The following is a 27,869-nucleotide window of genomic DNA, read 5'->3' on the forward strand; positions in this document are numbered from 1 at the left end:
TGATTGTGTCCAACTCTTTGGCGGTCCTCTTCATGGACTTCTCTTGGCCACCCAAGTCCAACCATCTCAAGAATGGAAGAGCATCTGCCACGGTGAACGTCCCCAGGAATTGGAAGAATTCCCTCAGGGCATGGTGGCACCTCCTCTCCTCTTCCTCATCGGCTGCGGCAACGCCACTGTAATGGCAATATCCGTCGCCGACGCCACTATAGCTTTGAGCAATGACTCAATCCTCCGGTTAGAGAGCAACTCCAAGGTGGCGATTTTCCTCACTTCACGCCAATACAGACCGTAAGGATCCAACACAAAAAAGGCATAATTGAAGCCCAAAACTTCAGTGGCTAATAGCTTCGGACGAGATGCAAGGGCAAGGTCATGTTTTGTGTAACATTCTTTGGCTATCTCAGAACTACTAACCACTATGGCCAGGAACAACCCAAGCCTGATGGTGAAGACCGGTCCATACTCATCGGCCATGGACGCCAGTGTCTTGTGAGGAAGATGGGATTTTGCTAGTATGGGCAAATGCCCTATGATGGGCCATGCACCTACAACTTCTGGTGGTGTTTTGAGCTTGCGAGATGAGCTTGATTTGAACCATACATATGTTGATAGAATGACGAGGATTAGGATCACTCCATACAAGTGGGTGAAGTTCAGGTTTTGAAGCAGAGACTCCATTTGCAATAGGTTCATCGAGTTTTGTGTTAGTGTTTTTGAAGGAAGAGCATGTGACTTATACATCTCCCCTCCTACGATTTTCGATTAACAAGTACAATTAAATACAAATTATTTTCCAGTTGTTTTATATGACAATGAATGCACAACCGCACTTAATATTTCATCCTAGTATCTATACTTACATCTTTATTTAAATAATCAATGACTTATAGTAATTGCGAAGTCTTATGCAGCCATTATACAATGTGGCTGACTGAGTAGGGTAAATTTGTCATAGGTTTCCAATGAAAGAAAGCCCCAATGGCTTGACACTATTAAATATTACTTGAATCTCACCACTGTTTTCTTTGCCTTATCAAATTAAATGAATGTAGATCGCATTTCTTGATTCTGCAAGTGGTTCAGCATCATGGGAATTTGCCGGCACCACACCTGATGTGAGATCGTTCACCAGCAAAAGTTTCCGTGAAAGCAAAAAAGAGTTAAGCGACTTTTACTTATATGGAAAACCTAAAGTGTTGATGTGGAACACGACTATTTATATTTACCAAGCTTAGGGGCTAGAATCTTTCATATATATCATATGTAAGTAACAGACAAGACAAAGCGCAAATGGTTAGCTTCTCTAAATATTTCCTTTAAAAAAAAAACATTAAAGTAAAGTAAAGGAGAACAATAAAGTAACCAAGTCTGACTTGTGAATGCACTTGATCGATGCAGCCAAAGTTAGAGTAGGCGAGGAGAATATAGGTGTTCACGGCTCGACAAAACAATGTAAATATGCACATGCTCTCTGATACCATTCTTAAATAAAAGATGGCTACTTGGAATATCAAAATCAATAAACGTGGACAGAACAAAGTTGTATCTAGTACGCATTTAAAAATCTATTTCTATCATTCTTTTCTGAGGACACAACGAGATGAATAAGCATAAAACCTGAACAATTTCTCGGCTGCTGTAAAAGATTCTTTAAAAGTCTAGGTCAACAAGAGAAATATAAAAGTAGTAAAGAGACAGATACATTACATTAGCAATTTTCGCAATTTCGTAAACCCAAGTGAGAGCCGCCTAGAAACATCGCGGAACTTACTTGCTAAGAGGGAAGAACGAAAGAAGACAATTTTGACAAGTTATCCTTTGATTTGCAAGACTGAGCACTAAAATATGGAAACATTGCAAGTTCACTCAACTTGAAAAAGACTTAGATAGACCTAGCGTAATGGTAGATCTAAAGATATCAAAATTCAGAATGAAATGTGTACGTTTTGTAAGAAAAATCACTATAACATTGCAATTTGGTTAAGTTCAAAATGGTAAGTTTACCATTAGTTACTTAATTTACTAACTATACGTGTACAAAAGTAGATGATAAAAAAAAACAGTAACTTTAATAGAGGAAAACATGGCAAACTCTCGAGCTAAATATACTCAAATGCTTAAAAAGGGAAACTTAATTAATACAAGACTGATTTTTTTATTATATATTAAAGTATATACACTTTGAGAAACAATGTAGATAAGGACATTTCTGTTAGGATGCACGTGCAAGTAAAATGTGTTAGTGAAATCCCACATTGGAGAATTGGTATGGTGCGGTGTAATAAATATATGTTAATTGGCCTATAACTCATTAGTTTAAGTTTTTTGGTAAAAGATGATCTAATTGGATATATTAATGGGCTTGGACTTAATGGTGGACGCAGAATAGCTCTCTCTCCGACTATGGAGATTCCCCTCTACTATCTGCATAGTGATCCTCTACCTTCAGGGTAAGCTTCGATTCATCATCAATATTTAACCCTAATCCACCATTTCTTTTCCACAAGTTTCTTTCACTTCACCCCAGCCTCATCAATGCAGATGCCCCATTCCATCATAAATGGCTAACCCTAATACACCGATTCCTTCACCCCACATTTCGATCAGATCATCCCAGCCACGTAGCTTCTGATTTTAATGCGGAGGATCTGTTCTACCACCATTTCTTTCACCACATGCTCGATTATTCTGATGTAAATGCTGATAAGAAACCCTAAATCCTTCTGTATACCCAATCGTGATTCACCCAACCACTGATTCAGCGCTCCCTTCAACTGTAAGGCATAGCTTGTTTTTCCTGGTTCTACCCAACCTGCAGAACAAGAGATGGCAAATAAGTACTAGGAAGAAAGGAGGGTGGCTGCTCTTTGCAAGAGTCTAGGCAAGCTATGGTCCGAAGAAGATGTAATTGATGTAACAGGTGATATTTCTGCTGAGAATCTAATAGAATGCCGGAAAACTCTGTTCGGGAAATTTTTCTCTAAGCCGAACGTGAACTATACAGTCTTTGTTAATGCTATGAAGAGAGCTTGGAGGACTGAAAATTTTACCTGTGCACAAATAAAGCCTGGTTATTTCTCATTCTCTTTCGAATCAGAAGCTAGAAAACAAAGAGTGTTAGACTCTGGACCATGGTCTTTCTCTAATAATCTATTAGTTTTACAGCAATGCGATCCAGACACCCCTGAAATTTGCTATGAATTCAATCATTGTGCCTTTTGGGTGAACCTTTTTGGACTTCCCTTTGGGAGAGTTACAACTGGTGTTGTTAGGGATATTGCCTTGAAACTTAGAGAAGTAATTGAGGTGAAGTTAGAAGCAAAAGGGAATAGTAACTACAAGATTGGCAAGGCAAAAGTAAAGCTAAATCTGGAAAATCCTCTCAAAACAGGAGTTATTATAAATCTAGATAGCAAGTGGCTATGGGTAGAATTTAAATACGAGAGACTTCCGCACTACTGTTATTCATGTGGAAAAATTGGCCATTATGCCATATTCTCTAAAGAAATACCTTATGAGAACTCAGGGCTTGTTGAAAACTTAGCAGGAAGATTCGGGCATTGGTTAAAAGCGGAAGCATGGGAACTCAGCCCATACAGGAAAATCTTCTATGGAAAATAGGATATCCTCCACGAAGAAGAAGAGATTGTGCCCGAGACCCAAATTTGTGAGCAGAACGCAGCAGAATGTCCAAAAACTCAAAAGGAAAACAGCCTACCTCCTCCTTCCCTTGCACTAGTAATTAAGGAAGATAAAGGCCCCCAGAAGAGAGGAAGTTGCTACTTAGATGATGAATCCCTTATGGTCCTCTATGAGGAATAGCGGAAGGAAGCGGAGGTGGAAACGCATGAAAACCCAGCAGGTGACAAGGGGTTGGTCAAACACAAATCAAAAAGTACTAAGCTATCTGCCTCAAAAAAAAGGGAAAAGATTTTGCCATTATGGTGCTCAAACATCAAAAGTATCAATCATAGAGAGCACACAACTAGTGAAGACCCCCATAAAAGTGGTAGATAAGTCAAATCAATGGGCTTTGGTGCTTAGTCCTAATAAGCCGTCGGATTATCCATGAAGGTGTTAAGCTGGAATTGTCAAGGGTTGGGCACACCCTTGATAATTCAAGCACTAAGAGTCCTAGTGACTGAAGAAATGCCAAATATTATCTTTATTATGAAAACTAAAAATCAAGAGCAAAAGGTGCTTCGTTTAAAGAGGAGGCTGAAATTTCATAATAGTTTTTTAGTGAATCCAGAAGAAATAGTAGGGGGACTAGCCATTTTCTGGGATGATCAAGTGCTATTATCTATTGACTCTTTCTTGGCTAATGTTATTAATGCTTAATGTCAAATTTCAGAAACTAGACAGAGAATGCACATTACATTTCTACATGCTCCAAATGTATTTCAATAAAGAGTATTGTTATGGGAGGCTATTTACAGGGACATCATATATTATCATCTACCTTGGCTGTGTATGGGGATTTTAATGAAATTTTATATCAATGGGAAAAAGTGGGGAAAAAAAGAGCTGAATCTTACCGACTCTCAGCTTTCAGAGACTTCCTACACCAATGCTCCTTAATGGACTTGGAATGTAAAGGGTGTGCATTCACCTGGACAAACAACAAAGAATGAGAAAATTTGGTTAAGACTTGATAGAGCTCTATGTAACTCGGAATGGAGATTAGCATATCCTACTGCATAATGTTTAGCACTACCAGCTATAGGGTCTGATCACAGCCCTATTGTATTATCACTTGATCCACAAAAGAAAAGGAAGGGAAAGATATTCAAATATGAAGCATTCTGGGCAGAAAATGAGGAATGTGCACAGCTAGTTAAAGAAACATGGGCTGAAGCTGACTCCCAACAATTAAATGTGGTGGAGAAACTACAAATTGTGACATACAAGCTGATGCAATGGAGTAAAAATAGATTTTCTAATGCTAAAAAGAGAATTGAATGGCTGAAAAATGAATTACAAGATCGGATGAATAGCAAGGGAGTATCTCAAGAAAGTGAGGCAGCAAAGAAGATAACACAAGAAATAGAGAATTGTGGTGACAAGAGGAGATGTATTGGGGAATGCGTTCCCGAATCAGTTGGCTAAAATGGGGTGATAGAAATACAAAGTTCTTCCACGCTACCACTATTCAAAGGTGAACCAGAAACAGAATCTCTTTGCTGAAAACCGAAGAAGATGTTTGGGTAAGAGATGAAATGCACTTAAAGGAATTGACGGAACAATACTTCAAAAAGCTATATCAATCAGTGGGATATCGAGACTTCCAGCCTATTCTACAACATATTCCAAAATTAGTGGATGATATCATGAACCAACAGTTAGTCGTATCTGTCATTTTGGAGGAGATAACTAATGCTATGCAACAGTTAGGAGCTTCTAAAGCTCTATGACCAGATGGGCTACATAGACTCTTCTTCCGAACTCATTGGTCGGATATATAAGCCAGGACATTTTACGGGAAACTCAGAATTTTTTCACATCTGGTTATCTAAATCCTGATATGAACAGAACACTAATTACCCTTGTTCCTAAAATCCTTAATCCAGAAAAGCTTGAGCAATATCGCCCCATCAACCTATGTAATTTCATATATAAAATCATTTCCAAACTGATGACAAATAGACTCAAACATTTGCTTCCAAATCTTATCACTGAGGAACAAAGTGTTTTTGTGGGGGGAAGACAGATTCAGGATAACATCTTGATAGTGCAAGAAGTCCTTCACAGATTGTGGACCCGTGAAAGGAAGAGGAAGTTCCAAGCTGTTTTAAAGCTTGATATGCAGAAGGCATATGATCAAATTGAATGTGATTTCCTTAGAGCATGTTTAATTAAGATGGGATTCTGTGATCAGTGGGTTCAATGGGTGATGCCGTGTGTTTCAACGGTCTTATTCAGGGTCAACTTTAATGGAGAACCTCTACCATCCTTCAAACCCACACGTGGGATTAGACAAGATGACCCACTATCCCCCTATCTATAAATTATTGTGGCCAATGTGTTATCTAACAGATGAAACAAGCAATAGCCGATGGCACACTTTGAGGAATTAGAATGAATAGCAGTTGTCCAACTCTATCACACTTGCTATTTGCGGATGACTCCATTTTCTTTCTTGATAGAACAACATTGGAATGTCAAAATCTAGCGACCATCCTTCATCAATATTGTTTTGCATCAGGTCAGGCTATTAACCTTAACAAATCAGGAATTTATTTCAGCAAAAGCTGTCCAATTAGTTTGAGGAGGAATATGGCTTCAGAATTAAGAGTTCCAAAAATTGCAAAATTGAGGAAGTACTTAGGAATTCCTTCAGACTGGGGGGTTTCAAATAAAGATATGTTCGCTTGAATTCTAGCCAAAGTTAACATGAAGCTGGAAAGTTGAAAGGAAAACTTGTTTTCAAAAGCGGGTAAGGAAATATTAATTAAGTCAATGGTACAATCTATTCCTCAATATGCTATGTCCATCTTTAAAATCCCTATTTCAGTTTGCAAAGCTATTGAGATGAAAATTGCTAATTTATGATGGAGGAATAGCAATAAAAGTGCTGAGGTTCATTGGAAAAAATGGGAAAACCTGAAACTTAGAAAGGATGAGTGGGGTCTTGGCTTCAAAGATTTGACTGCTTTTAATAAGGCGATGCTAGGCAAGCAAGCCTGGCACATTTCACAGCATCCTCAATCCCTCTTAAGCCGAGTAATGAAAGGTCTCTATTATTCACAGTGTGACTTTTGGAAAGCTGGAAAAGGTTCTAGACCTTCGTGGGGATGGCAAAGTATTATACTAGGAAGAGATTTTATATCTCAGCATACTATGTACTCAGTTGGGAATGGAAAAGGAATTTCGATTAGAGGGGATAAATGATTGAAGAGCGGACCTATTGGGGGCCTAGCAACAAGTGGAGAACCAGATCAGGTGGCTAATTTAATTAACCAAGAAACTGGAAAATGGAACGTGCCGATGGTCGAGTCACTATTTGAGGAACAAAGAGTAAGAGAAATACTTGCTACCCCTATCAGATTGCCCACTGAAGAAGCTAGATTGGTCTGGATCAAAAACAAATCATGGTCATATACAGTTAAAAGTGGCTACTTCACCACAAGAGAAATCCCTACCAGCAAACATTCAGCAACAGCAACTTCATCGCATCAGACTAAACCAGAACTATGGAAATATATCTGGTACTCTGAAATTCTCCCCAAGGTTAAACTATTCTTATGGAACGCATGTCAAATAGCTTTACCCACAATGGAGAACTTGTACACGAGCAAGATAATACCTAACCCGTTATGCCCTATTTGCAAACAGGAAGTTGAAACCATCGAACACACTCTCTTGCTCTGCTCTTGGACAGATCGAATATGGAAAACAGCTCCCTTGCAAATAAAAATTTCACGAATAGGGTTAACTCAGCTAGATGATTGGCTATACATGGCAAAATCCAACCAAAGAAAGACCATCAAGTTTAACCTAACAGCAGCAACCCTCTGGAGCATCTGGAAGGACCGGAATCAGTGGATTTTCAGCCATCGCCCCCTGCAACAGCAACAAACACTACTCAAGGCTATGGCCTTGCACGAAAACTACACCGCATGGAACTGTAAATCAAGAGGAGAGCAAGACAAAGCGACCCAACCTCAAAAATGGAAACCGTCAACTCCAAATGCGCTGAAGAACAAACTCATGCATCATTTCCCCCAAACGAAGCAACTGATCCAAAATTCGGAGAGTGCAGGGGAGCGGATGAAAACAGGGGAGCTATAGCCTATATTTTCCTAGACTTTAGGGGTCGTCTCATCGACAGCTTCGTCAAAATGGTAGCGGCTTCATCGACACAACAGGCAGAAGCTCTGGCCTTCCTTGAAACCCTAGATTTTCTTTCGAACTGAACTAATCTAACTCTGCAAGTACAATCCGACTATCTTCCACATGTGCAAGCCATCAACAGTTCGAAGGAGATATGTTGGGAAGTGAAGACTGTTGTGGACCGGGCCAGGGCAAAAATGAAGGAATTTCCGGGCCTTTCTCCAGCCCATTGCAGCAGAGATGCGAATAAACCAGCCGATTGGCTTGCGAAAGCCCGAAGATATAGCTCTCTTTCATCGAATTGGTTATCTAGCCCTTCGCCTGCTCTATTTGATCTATTATGCGTTGATGCTTTTGATGTATTTACCCCAAACTTGGCCAAGTAACTTAATAGTAGTCGTTTATTTCGCCAAAAAAAAATGCGCTTGAACTTAAAATCTCTCTTGGCGATCTCCTCAGGTGTTGCACGCTCCTAATAAATGATATCAAAGCCGATAATTGCGCCTTCTAGGCAGGTGGACGTTGTGTGTAGTAACGCAAGCCCATGAGGATGAAGTTGGGTCAAAAAGATACTTGAATTAAGGGGGGTAGACCTAACACTAAGCTCACACGTGAGAAAGAGATTGTTAAGATGCATATGTGAGTGAGTTGTATTAGAGAAATTCTACATTGCAGAATTGATAAGTGTTGAGCAATTAATATATTCTAGTTGGCCTTTAACTTATTAGCTTAAACTTTTAAATAAATATGAGTTCAACCAAATATATTAACAGGCTCAAACTTAGGCTCCCTCTTAGCGATCTCCCGAGGTAAATATATTGGACTTTTACTGTGCGCTCCCAACAATTTCTTCATGGATGTTTGTCCCTCACATCCAAGCTCTCTTTAAATACAACAATGCAAAAGTTACATTCTAAATTCTAGCAAAATAGGGACCCTTTTATCATGTCCCACATACTATGAAAGCATGTCGCCAATGAATTTTTCATTCGATCCACAAATGAGTCATGTAAAGTGGCATTTGCACTTCTCATACTACGGGTTCATTTGGTTCAGCATTTGCAAAACTCTTTGGGGCCACATAACCCCTTCGACAAATACAAATATTGTTTAACAAATTTTTTGGTTTTTCGTTGAAGAGATGCAATTGCATCTCTGAAGCTCTTTAAAGGTTTTAGCCGAAGCTAGGTTTAGAGATATTTGGGAATCCTACATTTCGGAAATGCAAATAATTTTTTTTCTTCCAACTTTGCCCTCACTCAACTTCATAATTTTGAAAAATATCTTTGAAAATCCTAACTTAGCCTCAATCACCGATGAACAACTGGCATGTCGTGCTGCTGACGTGCCATCGACAAGTGGCCTAAGGTGAGGCGACCTTAGGCAATCTCTATTGGCTAATTTGGCTCACCGATAGCAGTTAAATTCCATCGGTAAATAATTTGAGGCTTTCTATAATGAAAAAAATAACAAAAATCCTTTACAAAGTGTAATTTTTACCAAATGACATTTAATAAAGTTTCTTTTTAATGTATTTTTAAAATACATTTTACCAAATAATACTTACATTTCAAAGAATCTAAAAGATCATTACCAAAAACCGAACCAAACGCATTCATTTTCGAGAGCCCCCCTTTTCCCATCCACTCCTTCACCGTTCTATCTGCCTTGGCTGTTTGGTGGGCCCACGTTGCAGCTGCGGGTCCCACCATGAGTTCCGGCTCAAAACGGAGCGGAATACTCATTTGTGTAAAAACGTGCTTTTATGAAATTAGATGGCGAATCGCCCCTTTTATCCAATCAAATTTGCGCCTCGTCTACCTCCCCCCACTACGCCTCCATCCGTGTCCTGTTGCTTCATGAGCTCCTCCAATATCTTCCTCGCTTGGTTGCTGCTTTCGCTACTGCTGTTTGCTCGTGCCAGTGTTGCCCTTAGCCTTCTTCTTTTTCTTTCCCTTCTCGCCCTCACCGTCCGCATCATCGTCGTCCTCGTCAGAAGACAACTGGGAAGAAGATGCTTTCTTGCTCTTCTAGGTGCTTCCTCCACCGCCGCCTCCTCCTGCTTCGGCCTCCAGCATTCTTTGCATCTTGGCCGTGAAAATCGCTTGCATCTTATTGTATAATGGAATCGGGACCTCTTTGCATGAAATGCCTCCATAGGCTTGTCTCCGTTTTCATGGGCTTAGGTGAGTTTAATGGGTTTGGGCTTGATTGGTTTATGTGAGTTTGGACTGAAGTGGATTTGGACCAGTTTTCGGTTTAGTTCGATATGGGCTGAGTGGTCTTCATTTGGCGTTGTTTTTAAATGGGCCGAATATAGATGGCTCGAATTGGCTCCATGGCTCAGACCAGCAAAACCACATCTGAAATTATTCATATTGGGCCTTTAAGCCCAACCTGGGCCCCCATTTTCGGAATTAAAAATATTTTTAAACAAAGTCGAATTTTTTATTAAAATATTTTAAAAATAGAAACTATTCTAGAAATAGGTCGTTGAGGTTATCAGCTTTTTTTATATATATTTTTTGGTAAAAGCAATAAATATATAGAAAAAATGTCAAATGTACAAAAGATCACGGCATCAAAAACTTGCACTCAAGATGAGAAAACATTATGAGTGAAAGGATGCCTTGATGTAAAGCCGCAGCCACGACGTCCAAATACAAGGACCAGGAGAACAACAACAAAAGCAAGCACGGCGGAAATACAACCGGCTAGACACAACCCCTCGGCAAAGGAGGAGAGGACTTCCTCAAGCATCAATAATAAGATGGGTCATTTAAGGACCCCCGTGAAGATAATGGGATCGATGCCCCAACTTCTTTGCAGCTTTCTATTCCTGAAGTTGTCCTCCACATTTCTGAAGGTGCTAGCCTTATCTCTCACCACCTTAAACATATGGTTCTTCATCGCCGGGACGGTGAGGGGTTGATCCCTGAAAAGGATGTTAATATTGTTCTTCCAAATGATATGACAAAGAGCACCAAAGGAAAAGCGAACAATGCTTTTAAAGAAATCCTTGCCCATCAAGAAGGATGAAGCCCAACGAAGGTTTTCTCCCCAAGATCTGTTTTGCCAAGGTAAATTGCATCTAGCCACCCAAAAGAAAGCAATACCAGCCATGACAGGACAATCAAAAAATATGTAATCAATAGAATCAGGCATTCTATTGCAAAAAGCACAAGAATCCCTATCAATTCTACCATAGGATAAAAGTAGAGCTTGGGTGGGTAGCCTGCGTCTGGCAACAAGCCAAAGGTTAAGCTGATACCTTGCCGTGATTGTGTTGTTCAGATAAAAGCATGCCAGTAGACAATGGACTGCTTTCGCCTGATGGTTTCCCAAGCGGACGCCATCATGAACCGGCCCGACGGGTCTTCCCTCCAGCAACATCAGTCTTCTTCTTAGGAGAGGATCGAAAGGGGATGATCCCACGTCTCAAGGACTATCCTGAGAGCCTGCCCAGCATCGGAAAAGAGATCTGCAACTGAAGCCTGCCTCGAAAGCCCTAAGCTCTAAATAAGCAAGTATGAGAATATTAAATTCAGCCTTCCCCTTAGGTGCCAGTTGTCAAACCAAAGCAATACCGAGCGGCCATCACCAATCCTCCAGGAGAAGGCATTCCAAAATTAACTCCTGAGACTTAAGAGTTTCTTCCAAGCCCAGGAGCAAATAGTTGGCTTCTTGGCGACCCAAAAGTTCTTATCCTTTAAAAACGTGGAGTGAATCCATTTGCACCACAAGGCCTCTTTATCCGAGAATAGGAGCCAAATTTGCTTCAACATGGCTGCCCTGTTGCAATCTCAGAGTCTCCTGATACCAAGTCCTCCTTCCTTCTTAGGAAAACACACATCCTCCCAGACCACCTTGGCACCTCCTCTACCCAATTCTGGGCCTTTTCACAGGAATTGTCTGAGGATTTTTTCAATCTGGTCCAACACAGCTATAGGAAGCATAAAAACACTCGCTCAATAGGCTCGGATAACATGAAGAACTAACCTAATAAGGTGTAGACATCCAGCTAGAGAAAGGAAGCAATGAGTCTAAGATTGAACCCTTGCTGTGATTCTGCTAACGAGAGTGCAATAGTCGGCCTTTTTTAGTCTCGAGGTAATAATAGAAACTTCCAAATACCGAACCGGCAAGTTACCTTCAGGGAACCCAAACTCAAAGAGAATCTAATTACTTTAAGGTAGACGTGCCTCTCACAAGGAATACTTCGCTCTTAGTAGCATTTGGCCGCAAGTTGCTCCAGGAGGAGAAGGTTTGGAAGCCTTCTTTGAGGAGGGCCACTGAAGGTAAGTCCACCTCGCAAAACAAAAAGACGTCGTCCACAAAGAACATATGCGAGAGATTCGTTGACTTGCACCTCCAAAATAACTTAAATTCCATCTTTGAAGAGCACCTAAATAAGATCCCTAAAAGCACCTCCATAACCGAAGTAAATAGATAGGGAGAAATAGGATCATCTTGATGAAGGCCACGACCACTTGCAAAGAATCCGTGAAGCTCTCCATTTAGTGCAATTGAGAATTTGGGAGTGCACACACAGGTCATAATAAGATGAACTACAAACTCATAAAATCCAAAAGCAAAGAGAACCCTTTCGAGAAAGTCCCAATCAACCGTTTATATTGTTATTTAATTTAGCAAAATGCCAGTTGCATGACCCACCTTTAGTTTAGGGGTTTTAGTGAGTCATCTTCTTATATGAATTTAGTTTTAGTAGATTAATCTTTTGGGTAAGGAATTAAATTTGATATGAATTCAGCTTTATGGGGCTTAAAACGTAGCCATGTGTACTCTTTCCCCAACAAATCGGGTTTTTATTTCTGCACTTTTACTTTGAGCCATTAAATGGTTAGGTGTTTAGCTCTCACTTTTAACACATTAGTTGTTCTTTTCCTTTTTAGTACAGTTAGGATAAGCCTTAGGATCATAATAAACTCCTCAAAAGCCATTGCATGACACTTAGCAATATCGAATGACATTTACGACTCATAACTTTTAAGTCCCATATTATTTGGATTGCAGACATGGTTATATCTTTACTTTTGACTATCTAAGGTCACAATTCACATCCAAGCCCTCGCCAGCCACATCTCACCCAGATTTGGCGAGGGCTTGCTAGCCCACGAGGATTGCCTAAAATCAAAAAAGAAAACAAAAAAGAGAATAAGAAATAAAACAAAAAATTGTTAAAATATTATTAAAAATGTCTACATCAGTGTTCCCCACGCCACATGGGATAGCCGACATCTACGTCTGTGATCTTTGGCTCAAATTAGTCATATGAATTTAATTGGCAAAATGTGAAAATATTTATGATTAAATTGACACATTAGCCATGTCCCTTAGGATTTTATATTATGCTATAATCAGTTGTAGTAATGGATATTCATGGCATATTATTATCCTCGTTTAAGGATACATGGGCTTGAAAAATTAGTCCAAACGAAAGGCTTGAAATAACACTTAATATTAATAAATCTCTCTCACCATAGTGAAGCACCAATCCTTTTCCTATATATTCACGAAAAAATAACTGGATCAAAACCATTGATTGTCTGAATGTGCAACTAATAATGACTGGATAAAAGCTAGACAAGGAGAGCTTATTTATTTAGTGGTAACTTGCCCATCGATTTGCTTCTCATTCTTCCTATGCTTCATGTAAATTTATAGACCTTGTTAGGCAATCTCGGTGTGAGCATTACTTCAATCGGCATTGCCTTGGCAATTGTTATTCCTGTACCCTCTGACATATCCACCGGTAAATTGTCGGGAGTTGCTACCTTGAATGCATGCAGAAACCTAGCGAGCATAGAATGTACTGATTGAATGCCAAAGGACATTCGAAGACAAATTCTTCTACCACCTCCAAATGGCAAGTACTCAAAATTAGGGTCCTTCACGTCAATTTTCTTATGACTATTCAAGAACCTCTCGGGCCTAAACTCCATGGGTTCCAGCCATGCTCTTGGATCAGTTTGGATTTTCCTAAGTTGAAGATCACCCTTGTGCCTTTGGGCACATGGTACCCATTGATGATGCAATCGTCAGTCGATACGTGTGGTACGACCAATGGGACTAGCGAGTATAGTTGGAGGGAGAATTGTCCAAAAAATCCTAAACCTATTACACTTTTGCCAATTCAATCCTAAACCTTTTAACTTTGTCAATTGAGTCCTAAATTGTCAATCAGTCCATCCGGCCAATTTTAGCCGGAAAATGCTGACGTGGACGTCGACGGTGCCACGTAGGACCATCGGTGCTGACGTAGACAATTTTTAATAATATTTTAATATTTTTTGAATTTTTTTGAATTTTATTATTATTTTTCTGTTTTTTCCTCTCTCTTTTTTTTTCTTTCTTTTTTTCTTTTTGGCTTTTTCTTTTGTCTTTTTCGATGGCCAGCCTTGCCTGCCACAAGCGAGGCCCGGCCAGGGAAGAGGAGTTCCGACGAGGGCAGCCCTCACCCAGGCACGACCCAACAAGGGTTGCCCGGGCAAGGCCGACCCTCACCTTAGGGCGGCCTCGCCGAGCGTCGGCCAGGTGCCGGCAACGCCAGGAGAGGCCGACCTAGCCTGGGTGAGGGCCGGCCTCGCCAGATCTAGCGAGGGGAGCCCTCGTCGGGGCTTGCCCTCACCCCTGGCCGGCCGACACCACCCACCTCGATGAAATCACCTCTCTCTCCTCCGGCGTCGGCACCACCGCCACTGCCATCGTCTTCGTCTTCTCCACTATGGAAGACAAGCCTCTCGCCTTACCTCTTCGCCTTGCTGTCGTTCATCGTCTTCGGCCAACAACTCCAAGCCGCCCGAGCTCGGCTAGGGGCGAGGGCTGGCCTCGCCGGATCTAGTCTCGGGCAAGCCCCAACAAGGGCTCCCCTCACCAGATCCGGCGAGGTCGGCCCTCGCCCTGGCCAGGGCAGCCTCGCCCGCCGTCGTCGTCACCGTTGCCCGGCTGAAGCCTGGCGAGGCTACCCTGGCCTGGGCAAGGGTCGGCCTCACCCAAGCAACCCTTGCCGGGTCACGCCTGGGCGAGGGCTACCCTCGCTAGAGCTCCTTCTCGCCCGGTTGGGCCTCGCTTGTGGCGGGCGAGGCCAGCCGGCTGGCTATGGCCGATGGCCGGCTGGCTGTGGCCAGTGGCCGGCCACCGAAAAGGCAAAAGAAAAAGCCAAAAAGAAAAGAAAGAAAAGAAAAAAAAATTCAAAAATTCAAAAAAATTCAAAAAAATTCAAAAAATATTAAAATATTATTAAAATTTGTCCATGTCAGCACCGGTGGTCCTACGTGGCACCGCCGGCGTCCACGTCAGCATTTTTCGGCCAAAATTGGTCGGATGGACTGAATTGACAAGAAGTGAAAATGTTTAGGACTCAATTGACAAAGTTAAAGGTTTATGACTGAATTGGCAAAAGTGCAATAGGTTTAGGACTTTTTGAACAATTTTCCCTATAGTTGGAGGGTCTCTTTCACTATGGCATGTAGATAAGTTAGGTTGGAAATGTCCGACTCTTTGACATGTCTTTCTTTACCAATTTGAGCATTTAGTGCTTCTTGAGTTTTCTTTAGAGCATGACGATTGTTTAACAACAAAGACATTGCCCGTGTTATGGTGGTTATTGTAGTATCAGTGGCACCCGCTGCAAGAGCCTTCAAAGAAGAAATACATATTTTTTCTAGGAGTGATATATGGACAAAATAGGGCAAACAGCAAAACTGTCAAAACAAAAGTTCTTCTCAACTCGTTTTTCGGCAACTCTGGTGCAGTAGATAAGATGATGAACACGGATAATTCAAATAGAAGGCTTTCAAAGAAAATACTCTCATAAATATGTCATTAATCTAATAAGCTACATTATGAGGAAACATAGTGAATATTTATGTCTAAATGAAGAAACTATAATTATAAAAATAGGAAATAGATCAACCAAAAGGAAATTATATCCTACTAAGTATTTATTCTATATGACAACTATTAAAATTGAAACAAATCACCTAATGTGCCAACACAATTTCTGAAATAAATAAAGACAAGGAAATAAACAACAAATCATTTAAAGTACATGTTATAAATCAGGATAATAACACAAATCGTCCATGAATTAAGCCTAATGTGCAATGTGGTCTCTGAATTTTTAATTTGTTCAATGTAGTTTATGAACTTTTTATACATGTTCAATTTAGTCACTGATTTATACGAAAGTATTTAATATCGTCTTTTTATTTATTCAGATTCAATGACAATAAATATTTTCATATAATTCAAAAACTAAATTGAACATATACAAAAAATTAAGAGATCATGTTGAACAATTTGTTAACATACCACATTGAACAAATGAAAGTACATGAATCACATTGCATATTGAGTCAAAATTTATAAATTACTTATGTTATTTTCCTTTATAATTCTTATTTCCTTTGACCAAGACCATGGACAGTTTCAAAAAAGACACCGATATTGTTTTATAAAATAGAAGTCCAAAAATATTAATCAACTAAAACAAAAACACATAATTGTAGATACATCAGAAAACTTGCTAGCCCATAGAAAAGATCCATTACTGCCATGTGTGTTACAAACCACCTTGCAATCTTGATTGTTATAATAATACAAACAAGGTATAGTAGAAATTCGATATTCATCTTATAAAATTCCTCAGATGGAACTTAAGTTCAAATTCAATAATCTATTTAGCAGGACCGTTCTGTCTTAAAAATCTATCTTAATAAGTTGTAATTCAACTAAATTCATATCAATCACACGTGACATTAATTTTTCAATGTAAAACTCTCTCACTTAACGCCAACACGTCAGTTGATCTCCATCTCCTTCAGGAAAAATTGACGGTTGTACAGCTGAATGCGCTATGTTTGGGATCGGTGAACCATTTAATCAGGCAGGACCCAACGGATTTGACAGTGCAACTGTACTCCCTTATATAATATATCCGTCCCTCCCTTCTCTCCTGCTCTCTCGACACCATGACACAAAAGTCTTGTGATATGTACGTCATGTACAGAGGACTTTTCCTAAAAGTGGTCCATACAAATCAAAGTTCAGCATTTACGACGACTGTTCACAAGCACATGCGGGTCGACGGACACCGATCAGGCTAAGAGCGAGACTTTCTCCTCATGCAAAATAAGCAGGCACGAATTGTGCGCACGCACTCCGCTTTGGAGTACAAAGCAGTGGGTCCAAGCGGGGGAAAACAAGCGTACCTTGCATGTAGCTTTGATAATTGTATCAGAGTCGAAACCTCCGATGTCCATGCCCTCGAGGGTCGAAAGCATGACGTCCATAAAATCTCGATCGCCCCTATTTTAGCTCGGGTTTATGTTGTTCCTTTTGTGCTCCTCTAGCCAGCCACTTAGGATCGTGTCCCATTCTTTGGCGGTACTCTTCATAGACTTCTCCTGGCCACCCAAGTCTAACCATCCCAAAAAGGGAAGAGCGTCCGCCACCGGAAAAAGCCCTGGGTTTTACACGAGTTCCCTCAAGGCACGGTGGCGCTGTCGCTTCTGTTCCTCATCAACCGTGGCAATGCTGCTGTAGTAGCCCTTGCCAACTATAACTTTAAGGACAATGTTCTTAGACAACCTCGCAACCATTGCTTCAAGTCACCATACAGCCTGTGGTAAACACGGGAAAGATCATTTAAAAAATCTTAAGACTATTGTATTTTTACTAATTTAATTTTAAATCTTTTAATTTTGTCAATTGAATTATCAAACCATTTCACACTTTACTAATTGAGTCCATCCGACTACAGATCGCTAATGTCAATGTTTACCATCTTACGTGGCACCACCGACATTGAGATAAACTTTGTTATAATGTTTTAATATTTTTTTTCAAATTTGTTATTAATTTTGTTCTTTGTTACTTTTCTTCTCTTTTCCTTCTTTTCTTCTTTTCTATTTTTCCCTTTCTCTAATTCCTTTCTTTTCTTTTTCTTCTTTTTTTCCCTTTTTTCCTTTGTCGACCATCACCGAGCCTCATCAATGGCCAGCAGAGGTCATCAGCCTCAAGCAAGGGCTGCCCTTGCCTACCTCAAGTGAGGGACGCTTGGGCCTAGGTTGGCAAGGGTTGTGCTCGCCAGGCGAACATGGGCTACCCTCACCAACCCAAGCCTAGGCATCCCTCGCCTGAGGCTAGCAACTTGCACTGGCCATCAATGAAGCCCGACAATGGCCGGTGGAGGGGAAAAGGGAAAAGAAATAAAAGAAAAGGGAAAAAAATTTTAAAAAATGATAATAATTTGAAATATATATATATATATATATTGTTAAAATTGTCTACGTCAATGGAGGCCGTGCCACATAGGACGATCGACGTCCATGTCAGCGGTTTTGAGTCAATATTAGTCAAATGGACTCAATGGCAAAACATGAAAGGATTTAAGATTCAATTGGTAAAATTAAAAGGTTTAAAATTAAATTGGCAAAAATGCAAAAAGTTTAGGAATTTTTGGAAAATTTTCCCATAAAGACAAGCATGGTGTTAGACTAAGCGAAATCACATTTCTGTGTTTACCGTACAACATAATCACTTTACTGAAATCACTTGGCTTGGCTTGTGTCTATACACTAGTAGTTGAATTTTTTTTATAAATATTTTCTATTCCAAGTTCAGCCGATAACTACGATATAATGGATTACACCACCGTATAAAAGGGAAAATAAAGCATTTCAAATTTGCGCAATATACGGGGTAGTACCTGAATCATTCTTCTTCACGGTCCAAAGCATGTGCAACTCTTTAATGGCGATATCCGTGGCGGAGGCCAGTACCGGGTTGAGCAACGACTCGATCCTCCGGTTGGAGAGCGGCTCCAAGGTGGCGATTTCCTCATCTCACGCCAGTATGGACCATACCGAGTGAACTTTAAAAAGGCATAGTTGTAGCCCATTACTTCAGTGGCTAATTGCTGTGGACGAGAAGCGAGGACGAGGTCGTGCTTGGTGAAACATTCCTTGGCTATCTCGGAACTGCTAACCACTATGGCCGGGAACAACCGGAGCCTGATGGTGAAGATCGGTCCATACTTGTCAGCCATGGACACAAAGGTCCTGTAAGGAAGATGGGATTTTGCTAGTATGGGCATATGCCCCATGATGGGCCATGTACCTGCAACTTCCGGTGGTGTTCTGAGCTTGCGAGATGAGCCTGATTTGAGCCATACATGGATTGATAGGATGAGTATGGCTAGGATCATTCCATAGAAGTGAGTGGAGTTCATTTCTTGAAGCAGAGAGTCCATTTGCAATAGGTTCATCATTGAGTGGTGTGTAGTGTGTTTGAAGGAAGAGCATACACTTATACACATTCCCCTCGTAGGATCATTAAATATTTCTATGAAGTACAGTTAATTCACAGATTATGTTCAATTGAGCTTAAGAAGTTGCCTAAGCCTCGGAGGATCACTGAACTGTTCCTGAGAGCTACGGGAAAAGCACATTGCACGTGTTACGGTAAAAACAATTCTGAAATAAGTTGCGGCAATTAGACTTTTGCTCCAGATGACAGTGAAAGCACAACTGCCCTCAATATTTCTTCCATTCCAAGTATCTAGAGTTAGGCCATTTTCTTCAAATAATTGATCACTTATAGTAATTACCAAGGTTTATAATAATGAACGACCCACAAGCTACTCTCTCTTTTGGCCTTACATGGAAATTGTGCATGTAGGCTTGTTTTGTCTCACGTATTAACTACACATTAATAACCCTCGCATGCAAGTCAAGAAGGAACCGCATGGAGCCCATCTTAAAAAGAAAATGCTTGCATAACTGTGCCGTTTGATTAGAAAAGGGACAATGAAACCTCAGCCGGAAATGTTGAAAATGGAAAAGACGATATAAAAATCGAAATTAGGCCCTCCTTTGATTTTGTGACTGGCATTTCACCGTTATAGATCATGCTGACAAGGCTCTTTGTTCAAATACTACGCACATGCATAATAGATAATTTTTCACAGCAAATTTATGTCCGATTGCCCATTATACAAAAAATAAAATGGATGGCCCAAACTGCAGTGTTTCTCATAAAAATAATAGTGCACGGTCATGCTAGCGCACTCCCAAAACAAATCATTTGAGTGGTGATCCCACTCATGTAAATCAAGGGACCACCACTATATCTAAAAAACTCGTGTTGAAAAACCCACTACGTTATTTTTTATTTGTAAAAAATAGTGTAAAATTTGCTTTAAGTTTTGGCCGTTTAAATCAACCTTTACATTTATTTTAGATGATTTTACCATTTACAATCAAGTAACTTATTTAGTTAATTCGTTACAGCCATGGATAATAGATTTGCCTAACATCGGCCACTACCTAACAGAAGTTCATTATTATTTTTTTAGTGGACTTATTTAATTCAGTTGAACCCAAATGATATTTTCTCGTTTCTTTAGTGTACAATACATGTACCTTTATTAATAAACAATGTGAAAGGTGTAGGAAAAATTACTAAAAAGAAATTCCTAAATCTATGGTATAGATGCCAATTCAATTATGAACATTTCTATTTGATCCATTTAGATTTAAACCTATTTTACAAAGATCGCTAACATGGATATCAATTGACTTTAATATGGATAATTTTTACAAATCCCTACAAAAATTATGAGTATCTCTTCTTTTTTTTTTTTTTTACTTTCATTCTTTTCTTTTCTTTATTACTATGGCCGACGAGGGTCACCAAGTCCTCGCCAGCCATTGGACGAGGGCTTGGAAGCCCTTGTCGACCACTAGCAAGGGCTGCCTTGCTTGCAGCTAACCACCAAGAAAAAGAACTAAATAGAAATATATAAAAAAAAAATTGAAGAAAATTATAAAAAAAAAAAAATTATCTACATCAACACTGGATGTATTACATAAGATGACTAGTACCTAAGTCAATCGTTTCTAGCCAAAATTGGCTAGAAGAATTTTATTGGCATATTATTAAAAGGTTTAGGATTAATTGGTCAAATTGAAATGTATAAAAGTAAATTGGCATCTAGACAATATATTTAGGATTTTTATTTTTTTGGCAATTATCTCAAGAGGGCTATTGTATTTGGAAACTAATAATCCTATTAATTGCATTATTTGTGTAAGATGCCTGTTGACACCTAATTTTTATCTTTCAAAAAGTATATATAAAAAAAAATCAAAATCAAAATCAAAATCAAAATCAAAATCAAAAATTTTAATTATTAATTTTCCTTTAAAAAAAAGTCGTGCGGGTCCAAGTCGGGTCGGATCCGGCCTTAGCCCGACCCGGCCCTTTTCCCCTTATTTCTCCCCGCGTGGGCCTAGGCCCAACCCCTCTCCTCTCCTTTTTCTTCTTTCTTTTCCCCTCGCGCGACCCAGCTCTTCTTCCCTCCAGCCTGGCCCACCCCGTTGTCTTCTCCCTCAACCGTTTTCTAACGGGGAACCGGCGAAGACGAAAGCAGAAAGCAGCCGTCCACATGGGGAAATGGCGAAACCGAAAGCAGGGCCGCCATGGCAGCAGGGGACAGCATCATCTCGCGGGTGCAGGCGATCATTGGAATCGGGAGGTTAGAGCCGCCTGGCAAAGTACGCCGGTTGGTAAGCCAAGTGCACGCACGCGCGAGCTGAAGGAAAGGGAAGCATAGAGAGATCTAGAGCAAAAAAAGAGAGAAGAGAGGGGGAAGAGAACATAAGAGAGAGAAGTGCAAGGAGGGAGTTTGAACGAAAGAAATAGAGAGCAAAAGGAGAGGGAACTCACTGAGGCCACCGCCGTCGTCGCATCTCTCGATCGCTGCAATTGCCGCCTACGCATCTCTAGGCCGCCATCGCCGTCACCACCACCGCAGACATGTCTCCAATCTACCATCCCCGTCGGAACTCAGGTTGGCATTTCATCGAATACATGGTGTGTATTTTCTAGCTCAAGTTGGCCGGAGCTTGTTCCATCCATTTCGAGCGAGCTCCGGCCTCCGTAAGTCCCCTCTTAGGTCTTTGTTTATTGTTGTTTATTTGCTGGTCACCACCGCCACCGGCTCGAATCCCCATTAGGTCGGAAGCCGCTCGATTTGTTAGTGTCCATCACTTGTTCGCCGTAATGCCCAAATAGGCTCTCCCTCCACGGTTCCTCTGTGTAGAGTCCAACTAGTCTCTTAGTCACCGGAATGCTGCTGCCGTTTGCCTGAAAGCCAGACCATATCCCTTCAAACCAAGGCAGCACCGTCGCAACCCCAACCGGATCGCCGATGCCCCCTCGCCCATGTCTTCCCTATTGTTGCAACGCCCTAGTCGCGACTGAGCAGTCGCTGACCAGGGGAGCGCAGGCTGAGCTAAGCCAAGTCTGCGACCTAGCCCGCTCGACCTCTCCAAGCCTGCAGGCCCACTATCCGAAATCAGCCTGGGTCGTGGGCCTGCGAGTGAATCTTTTATTTTATTTTATTTTTAAGACTTGGGCCTTCCGAATTGGGCCCAAGTCTGGTCCGCCCTCAAGCAGGCCTGGTCAGGCGAACCCAACCCATCTTGCTCGAGGCTGAAACCCAGGTCCGGTCTGACCCGACCCGATCCGGTCCCAAAAAAAAATTCATTAAAAAAAGAAAACAATTTCGAAAAATTCAAAAAAAATTAAAAATTAAAAAATTAAAAAAAATTAAAAAAAAAAAAAAAAATCGAAAATTAAAAAACTATGGGGTTTGGTTAGAAATTGCTATGTTTTGCATTTTTAGTGTAATTAGACCTTTATTTGCTCGTATATTAATTATGTTGCATGTTTAATTTACATATCTAATTGTGTTTAATTGCTTGTGTTTAATTTTATTGCAATTAGGATCTTGATGGTTATGATTGTTACTTTAATGATTGCGCACCCACGTGATCACCTCACATGTTAGTGGATAAGCATAAAATCAATCCAAACTGCCTGACAAAAATCATTTTGTTAAAATGAACAAGATTAGATACCGAAAGGGCACTAATTGGTCAATTAGTGTAATCAAGTCTCCGACCCTAGATTCTCTAGTTGCGTAGGAAGTGAGGTACACTCCCATGTCTCCCTTGGTTTCTAGCCGACTCCAATAGGCTAGTGGCGACTCCTTTTGTGCAAAAATTCCTAAAGAATATCCCATGTCACGCAGGTATGGGCTTGGGAAAGCTCGCGCCTAATCATGGGCCTTAGGCCCGTCTTTTAGGCAATACTCTTAAACTTGTTCCCTCCCCCCAAGGGTAGGTCGCGATAGCTTGGCGACTCCGCTGGGGACTTGGTTTTAGATATTAGAGGACTTAGGCCAAAATTAATCTTGTTCAAAAATATTTTTGTTTGGCAGCGAGGATTCCGGATATGTCCCTAACATTAAAGGTGTTAAATGTTTTTGTAGAATGGGAGGTATAAGGGGAAGTGTTTGCTCACCTTTGTCTTGCAAGGAGATGTAGAAATGTATGGTTTATTTTTTTTATATATGAAGTGTTGATTGCTTATAAATTGTCATGTCTGCGTCCCATGCATTGCACTACACCATAGCACACACTACTTGCCACTAGACCTGGGCCGCATAGGATCACTTAGGATGGTGTTAAGGTGGATACCACTCCGACTACAAGCATGTAGTATAAGTCGCCCATCTCAACCCCGAAATTTCTTTCTTGATGTCAGAGGTCCCCACCCTGGTCTGCGAGCATGCGACACGGGCCAGTCCTTTGACAAAGCCGGGGTCATGGGTAACACGATCTAGCCACGAGCTTGTTGGTTCAATCATGTGATCCCATGGCTTCATTTTGGGCCATCTAAAGTAGAAATTGAACTATTGTCCATGCGCATGTCTATGACCTTTACATCGCTGCTCAATGAGTAAAGTAAGTTTTTCTTGAATTCTTTTCTTCGCAATTTACTTATTTGCTTTCATTTTGGTCGGTCCACGACAAATTAGGTTGATCATACGATTAGGGTACCCGACCTTCATATCATCTCCGTCCCGAAAGCCGAGCTTCCCACGTGGTGGGATAGATTAGATCCAACTAACCGTGATTGGGTGCGATCATATGTTGGATGTTTACTTCCCCTATTGGAGATAGAAACTCATTCTGGTGTCGTGCAAGAGTTAACGCATTTTTGGTGCCCCGCAACTTGCACGTTTGTACTCGGTGATCATGAACTCACTCCAACCCTGGAAGAATATAGTGTTGCCATTGGAAAGCCCTTGGTGTCGGAGTTTGTTAGCCCACCTGTTAGCCCACCTGTACGTACTGAGCATGCATCGACCTTATTTGATTTCCTTAAAATTAAAGGAGAGGACGTGAGGAAGGTTTTAAAAGCTAATCGCAAGACTTGCTCGTTTTCATTCTTAAATGAGTTTTTTCAAAATGCCCAATCTTTTCAAAAGAAAAGGATTTTCCTCTTAGCTTTTTTTGGGTTTGTATTATTCCCACATTGTAAGAACGCTATTAACCCTTTCATGGCATGGGTAGTTCGTGAGGATTGTATGGGAAAGGGCTTTGTTAATGCCGTTCTAATCGAAACCTTTATTTCCCTTATTCGTTTTAAAGAAAACAAAAACAAAGCTTTCTATGCTCTCCTGAACTCTTGCAAATTTGGTTCTTTTCTCACATTAAGGGGTTAAGTAGCTTGATGACCGCAAGCGACATTTCTGACTCTAGCCACCCTATCCTAAAGTTTAAAGATAGGAAAATGTTTGCCCCTGATTATCATTATTCTGAGTGGTTAGTTTTCATGACCAAATCAACCCTGGACCTGAGGACTTCCAATGACATGCCAAATGGCTCCAAGTTCAAGAAGCGTGGTTTGTGTGTGGGCTTACTGGACCTATTCCTTTGTTGGAAATCACTGGAGTCACCGAATATTACCCGACACGAGTCACCCGTCAGTTTCAAGAGATTCAACAGCTTCCACCGGCGATTTAGGAGGACCCGCTCAAGATAGACTTCCCTAATGGATGCCAAGGTCACGAGGATTCCGTCGCATTGGTCAGGTCGATGTGGGATATGTGTCACCCTCGGAAGCTAATTTGGCTCGAAGAAGAGTTGGAGGGGCGATAGAAGACTTACTATGCCTCGAAAGAGTACATCCTTAGGCACAAGATCCCAGAGAGCCTCTGCTCGAAGATTCCTGAAGTGCCATTAAAGATCACCCATCGAGCCGAGATAAAGCGCCTCAAAAGGGAGCTCAAGGAAGCTGAGGAATGTGCTTTGAAGTTAACCCGAGTTAGTGAAGCTGCCACGAGCGGAAGCCGTCCTCATTAGTTAGATTGAGTCAAGTGCGATTTGTATCAGGACCATACTCACATGCGTTACAATGTTAAAGAATTTGTCTCGAGTCTCAATGTTGGGAGTTAAAATAATGTCTTTCCATCTTCGAAGTAGCTTCGTTGTTTAGGGGTTTTCTATCATGTTTTTCTTGTATTATGTGGCAACCTAGCTTTGAATGAAGCAAACAAATTGGGGAGATTAGATCTTTGTCGTGGGCCGACCGCCTAATTATTACTTGTACTTATATATGCTTATCTCCCTTTGCTTCAGATACTAACTGATCGATTGTCTTCTACTGATCGTCAACACGGCCAAGCGAAGATCTCCGATTTGCACGCGCGCAAAAGTCAGAATGGAGAACGATGACACCAACGTGTGCATGGCCAAGATGGAGGACCAGCTGGCCTAACTCACCGCAATGATGCTTGAAATAAGCCAGAAGCTTAAGGAGCCCCCCGTTGTAGCTGTTACTAGAACATCCACTCCTACGTTATCAGGACACGTTTCCCCGTCAATGGGAGGCACGCACGTTGTTGATCTTCATGGGAAAGAAACTGCCGGAGAGGCTCCTTCTATCACACCAATCATCGTCAATTTAGATCCTCCTCCGAAGGAAGCCCCAACATCCCGCCTAAGCGAAGAGAATGAAAAACGTTTGGCAAAGATGGAGGAGCAACTTTGTGCCTTGCAAGGTTATGAACTGAAAGGGGCTAATAGGCTGTCTCCATACACCAAGACAAACTTCCCTGAGAATTTCCAAGAGCCTGAGTTCACAAGAAAGTATGACGGAACGGATGCCTCAAGACTCACCTTAGGTATTTCATGAGGAAAATGGCTTGCTACGTTGACAACGTGCCATTTCTCATACACACACTCCAAGATAGCTTGGAAGGCATTGCCCTAATGTGGTTCACTGCACTAGACATTGAAGAATTCACTAGTTGAAAAGACTTAACCAATGAGTTCTTGCAGCAATACCAGTTTAATACTGAGCTCGCCCCCATAAGGGAAGAGTTGACCCGTATTGAGAAGAAGAGGAATGAGTCATTTAAGGCCTTCGCACAAAGGTGGAGGACTATGGCCTCACAAGTGAAGCCAGCCTTGAATGAGAGGGAGATGAAGCAATTGTTCCTCAAGACATTGCCCTCTGAATACTTCCAAGGGTTAGTGTTCTCGAGTTGCCAGACATTTTGACAACTAGTTGAGGTAGGCGAAGGAATTGAATGGGCAATGGTTGAGGGAAAGATTTCAACCGGAGGCACGAAGAAATTCCCAGCAAGAAAAGATAAGGAGGCCGCAATTGAAGTAGCGCTTATGCAAGAGACACATTTCCCTCGGCTAGCCACAACACCCGCGCACAAGCCTACGATGGTTCTAGATAGTTCGTACAAGCATACGATAATGGCAAGAGGCCCTTTCAAAGGGTTTTCCCCACTACCACACCCGCTGTCAAAGTTATTATCCATGCTTCTCAAAAAGAGGATGGTCGCAAAGAAGGTACCTAAAGATAACCTCCCGAGGTCCGCCGGGTTCGATATGACCAAAACCCGCAAATACCACATGGGCGAAATGGGGCATGATGTAGATAATTGCCACATGCTGAGATACAAAGCTCAACAGCTTCTAGACAAGAACATCTTGACTTTCAGGGAGGCTCAGCCCAACGTGCAATAGAACCTTCTACCAAATCATGCAGGGGGAGTGAACTCAATTTCCGAGGACACGTGGGCGAGTCAACAGCCTCTAGTGGTGGATGTTTCCGAGTTGTATGAGTCCCTAGTGTTAGCAGGATACTATGAAGGTCAGGAGGATGTAACCTTAGAAGAGAAATTGAACCGCGTCCGCAGGATGGTAGCCATGGGAGTGATCAGACGCAGAGAAGAGGAAGAGAGGGTCATATACGTGACAATGCCATCGTCATTCCGCTCATCTTTCTGCAACTTTGTTGGTATGTCTCTGGCGAGGAAGGTTATGCTTGGAATTTCAAAGACCCCAACTTTGTACGAGGAAGGGGTGATAGCTATGATAACCCCGATGGTGATTGAACTATCCGATGAGGAGCTCACCAGCGATATTGAGATGGAAATCGCTGAACCCACAGTGATCGACCTTATGGTCGAAGAGATGTCAGCAATCGAAGTCATGGGAGGAAATGTAACGCCGGTCACGATTGAATTGCCTCCTCAAGAGTAAGATGGAATGATAATGCTGGAGTATCCTCCCAAATTCGATCCCAAAGCTATACCCCGGGGTTATGGAACAAATGAGGTAGATGTTGTCACGCGATCAGACCGCTGTTACGCACCTGATAAGGGAATAGAAAATAAGGCCGTGACCAAGGAAGAGGCAAAGCAATTTTTGGCTGTAGTAAAGTCCAGTGAGTTCAACGTGGTGGATCAACTGCGGAAGTTGCCGGCTCAAATCTCCCTCTTGGAATTATTCAAATCTTCCGAGAAGCATAGGGACATCTTGCTAAAAGTCCTTAATGAGGTGCATGTCGATTGTGCGGGCTTTTGATGGGATGAAGAACGAGGTGATAGGGGAAATTGAACTTGAGCTGCTGATTGGCCCTATACTTTTCCAAGCCTTGTTCCAGGTATTAGATATACCAAGCGCTTTTAATTTTCTACTAGGGAGGCCATGGATCCACACAACGAGTGATGTTGCCTCTAGCCTCCATCAGAAGGTACGATTGTGGTGGACAACAGGCTTATCACGGTCCATGAAGAATTCGACTTCAAGATCTACCACGAGACAGCCATCCCCTATGTGGAGACTGAGTGTACT

The 27,869-nt window shown here is 41.4% G+C and overlaps 1 protein-coding gene and 1 long non-coding RNA gene across 2 annotated transcripts in view; both read right to left on the reverse strand.

The window, feature by feature from the left end:
* The window catches only part of LOC104429030 (cytochrome P450 82A4-like), a gene marked incomplete at its 3' end in the record, with an annotated part of 629 nt that extends 152 nt beyond the window's left edge, over positions 1-477 (reverse strand). Inside the window, exons 1-2 of the mRNA XM_039315611.1 lie at positions 141-477; positions 1-84 (exon numbers count right to left, since the gene is read on the reverse strand). The exon at positions 1-84 is cut by the window's left edge and continues 152 nt beyond it. Of these exons, the coding sequence (XP_039171545.1) occupies positions 1-84; positions 141-477 (421 nt within the window). The remainder of the gene's footprint in view (positions 85-140) is intronic.
* Positions 478-2,188: 1,711 nt separating this feature from the next.
* Positions 2,189-8,870, reverse strand: LOC104429028. The gene is made up of 4 exons (XR_722252.3): positions 7,667-8,870; positions 7,310-7,566; positions 4,542-4,615; positions 2,189-2,815 (listed from the first exon to the last, which is right to left on the reverse strand). It is a non-coding gene; the product is annotated as an uncharacterized LOC104429028 (long non-coding RNA).
* Positions 8,871-27,869: the final 18,999 nt, after the last annotated feature.

Source organism: Eucalyptus grandis, chromosome 6 (assembly GCF_016545825.1).
Source record: "Eucalyptus grandis isolate ANBG69807.140 chromosome 6, ASM1654582v1, whole genome shotgun sequence".
NCBI lineage: Eukaryota > Viridiplantae > Streptophyta > Magnoliopsida > Myrtales > Myrtaceae > Eucalyptus > Eucalyptus grandis.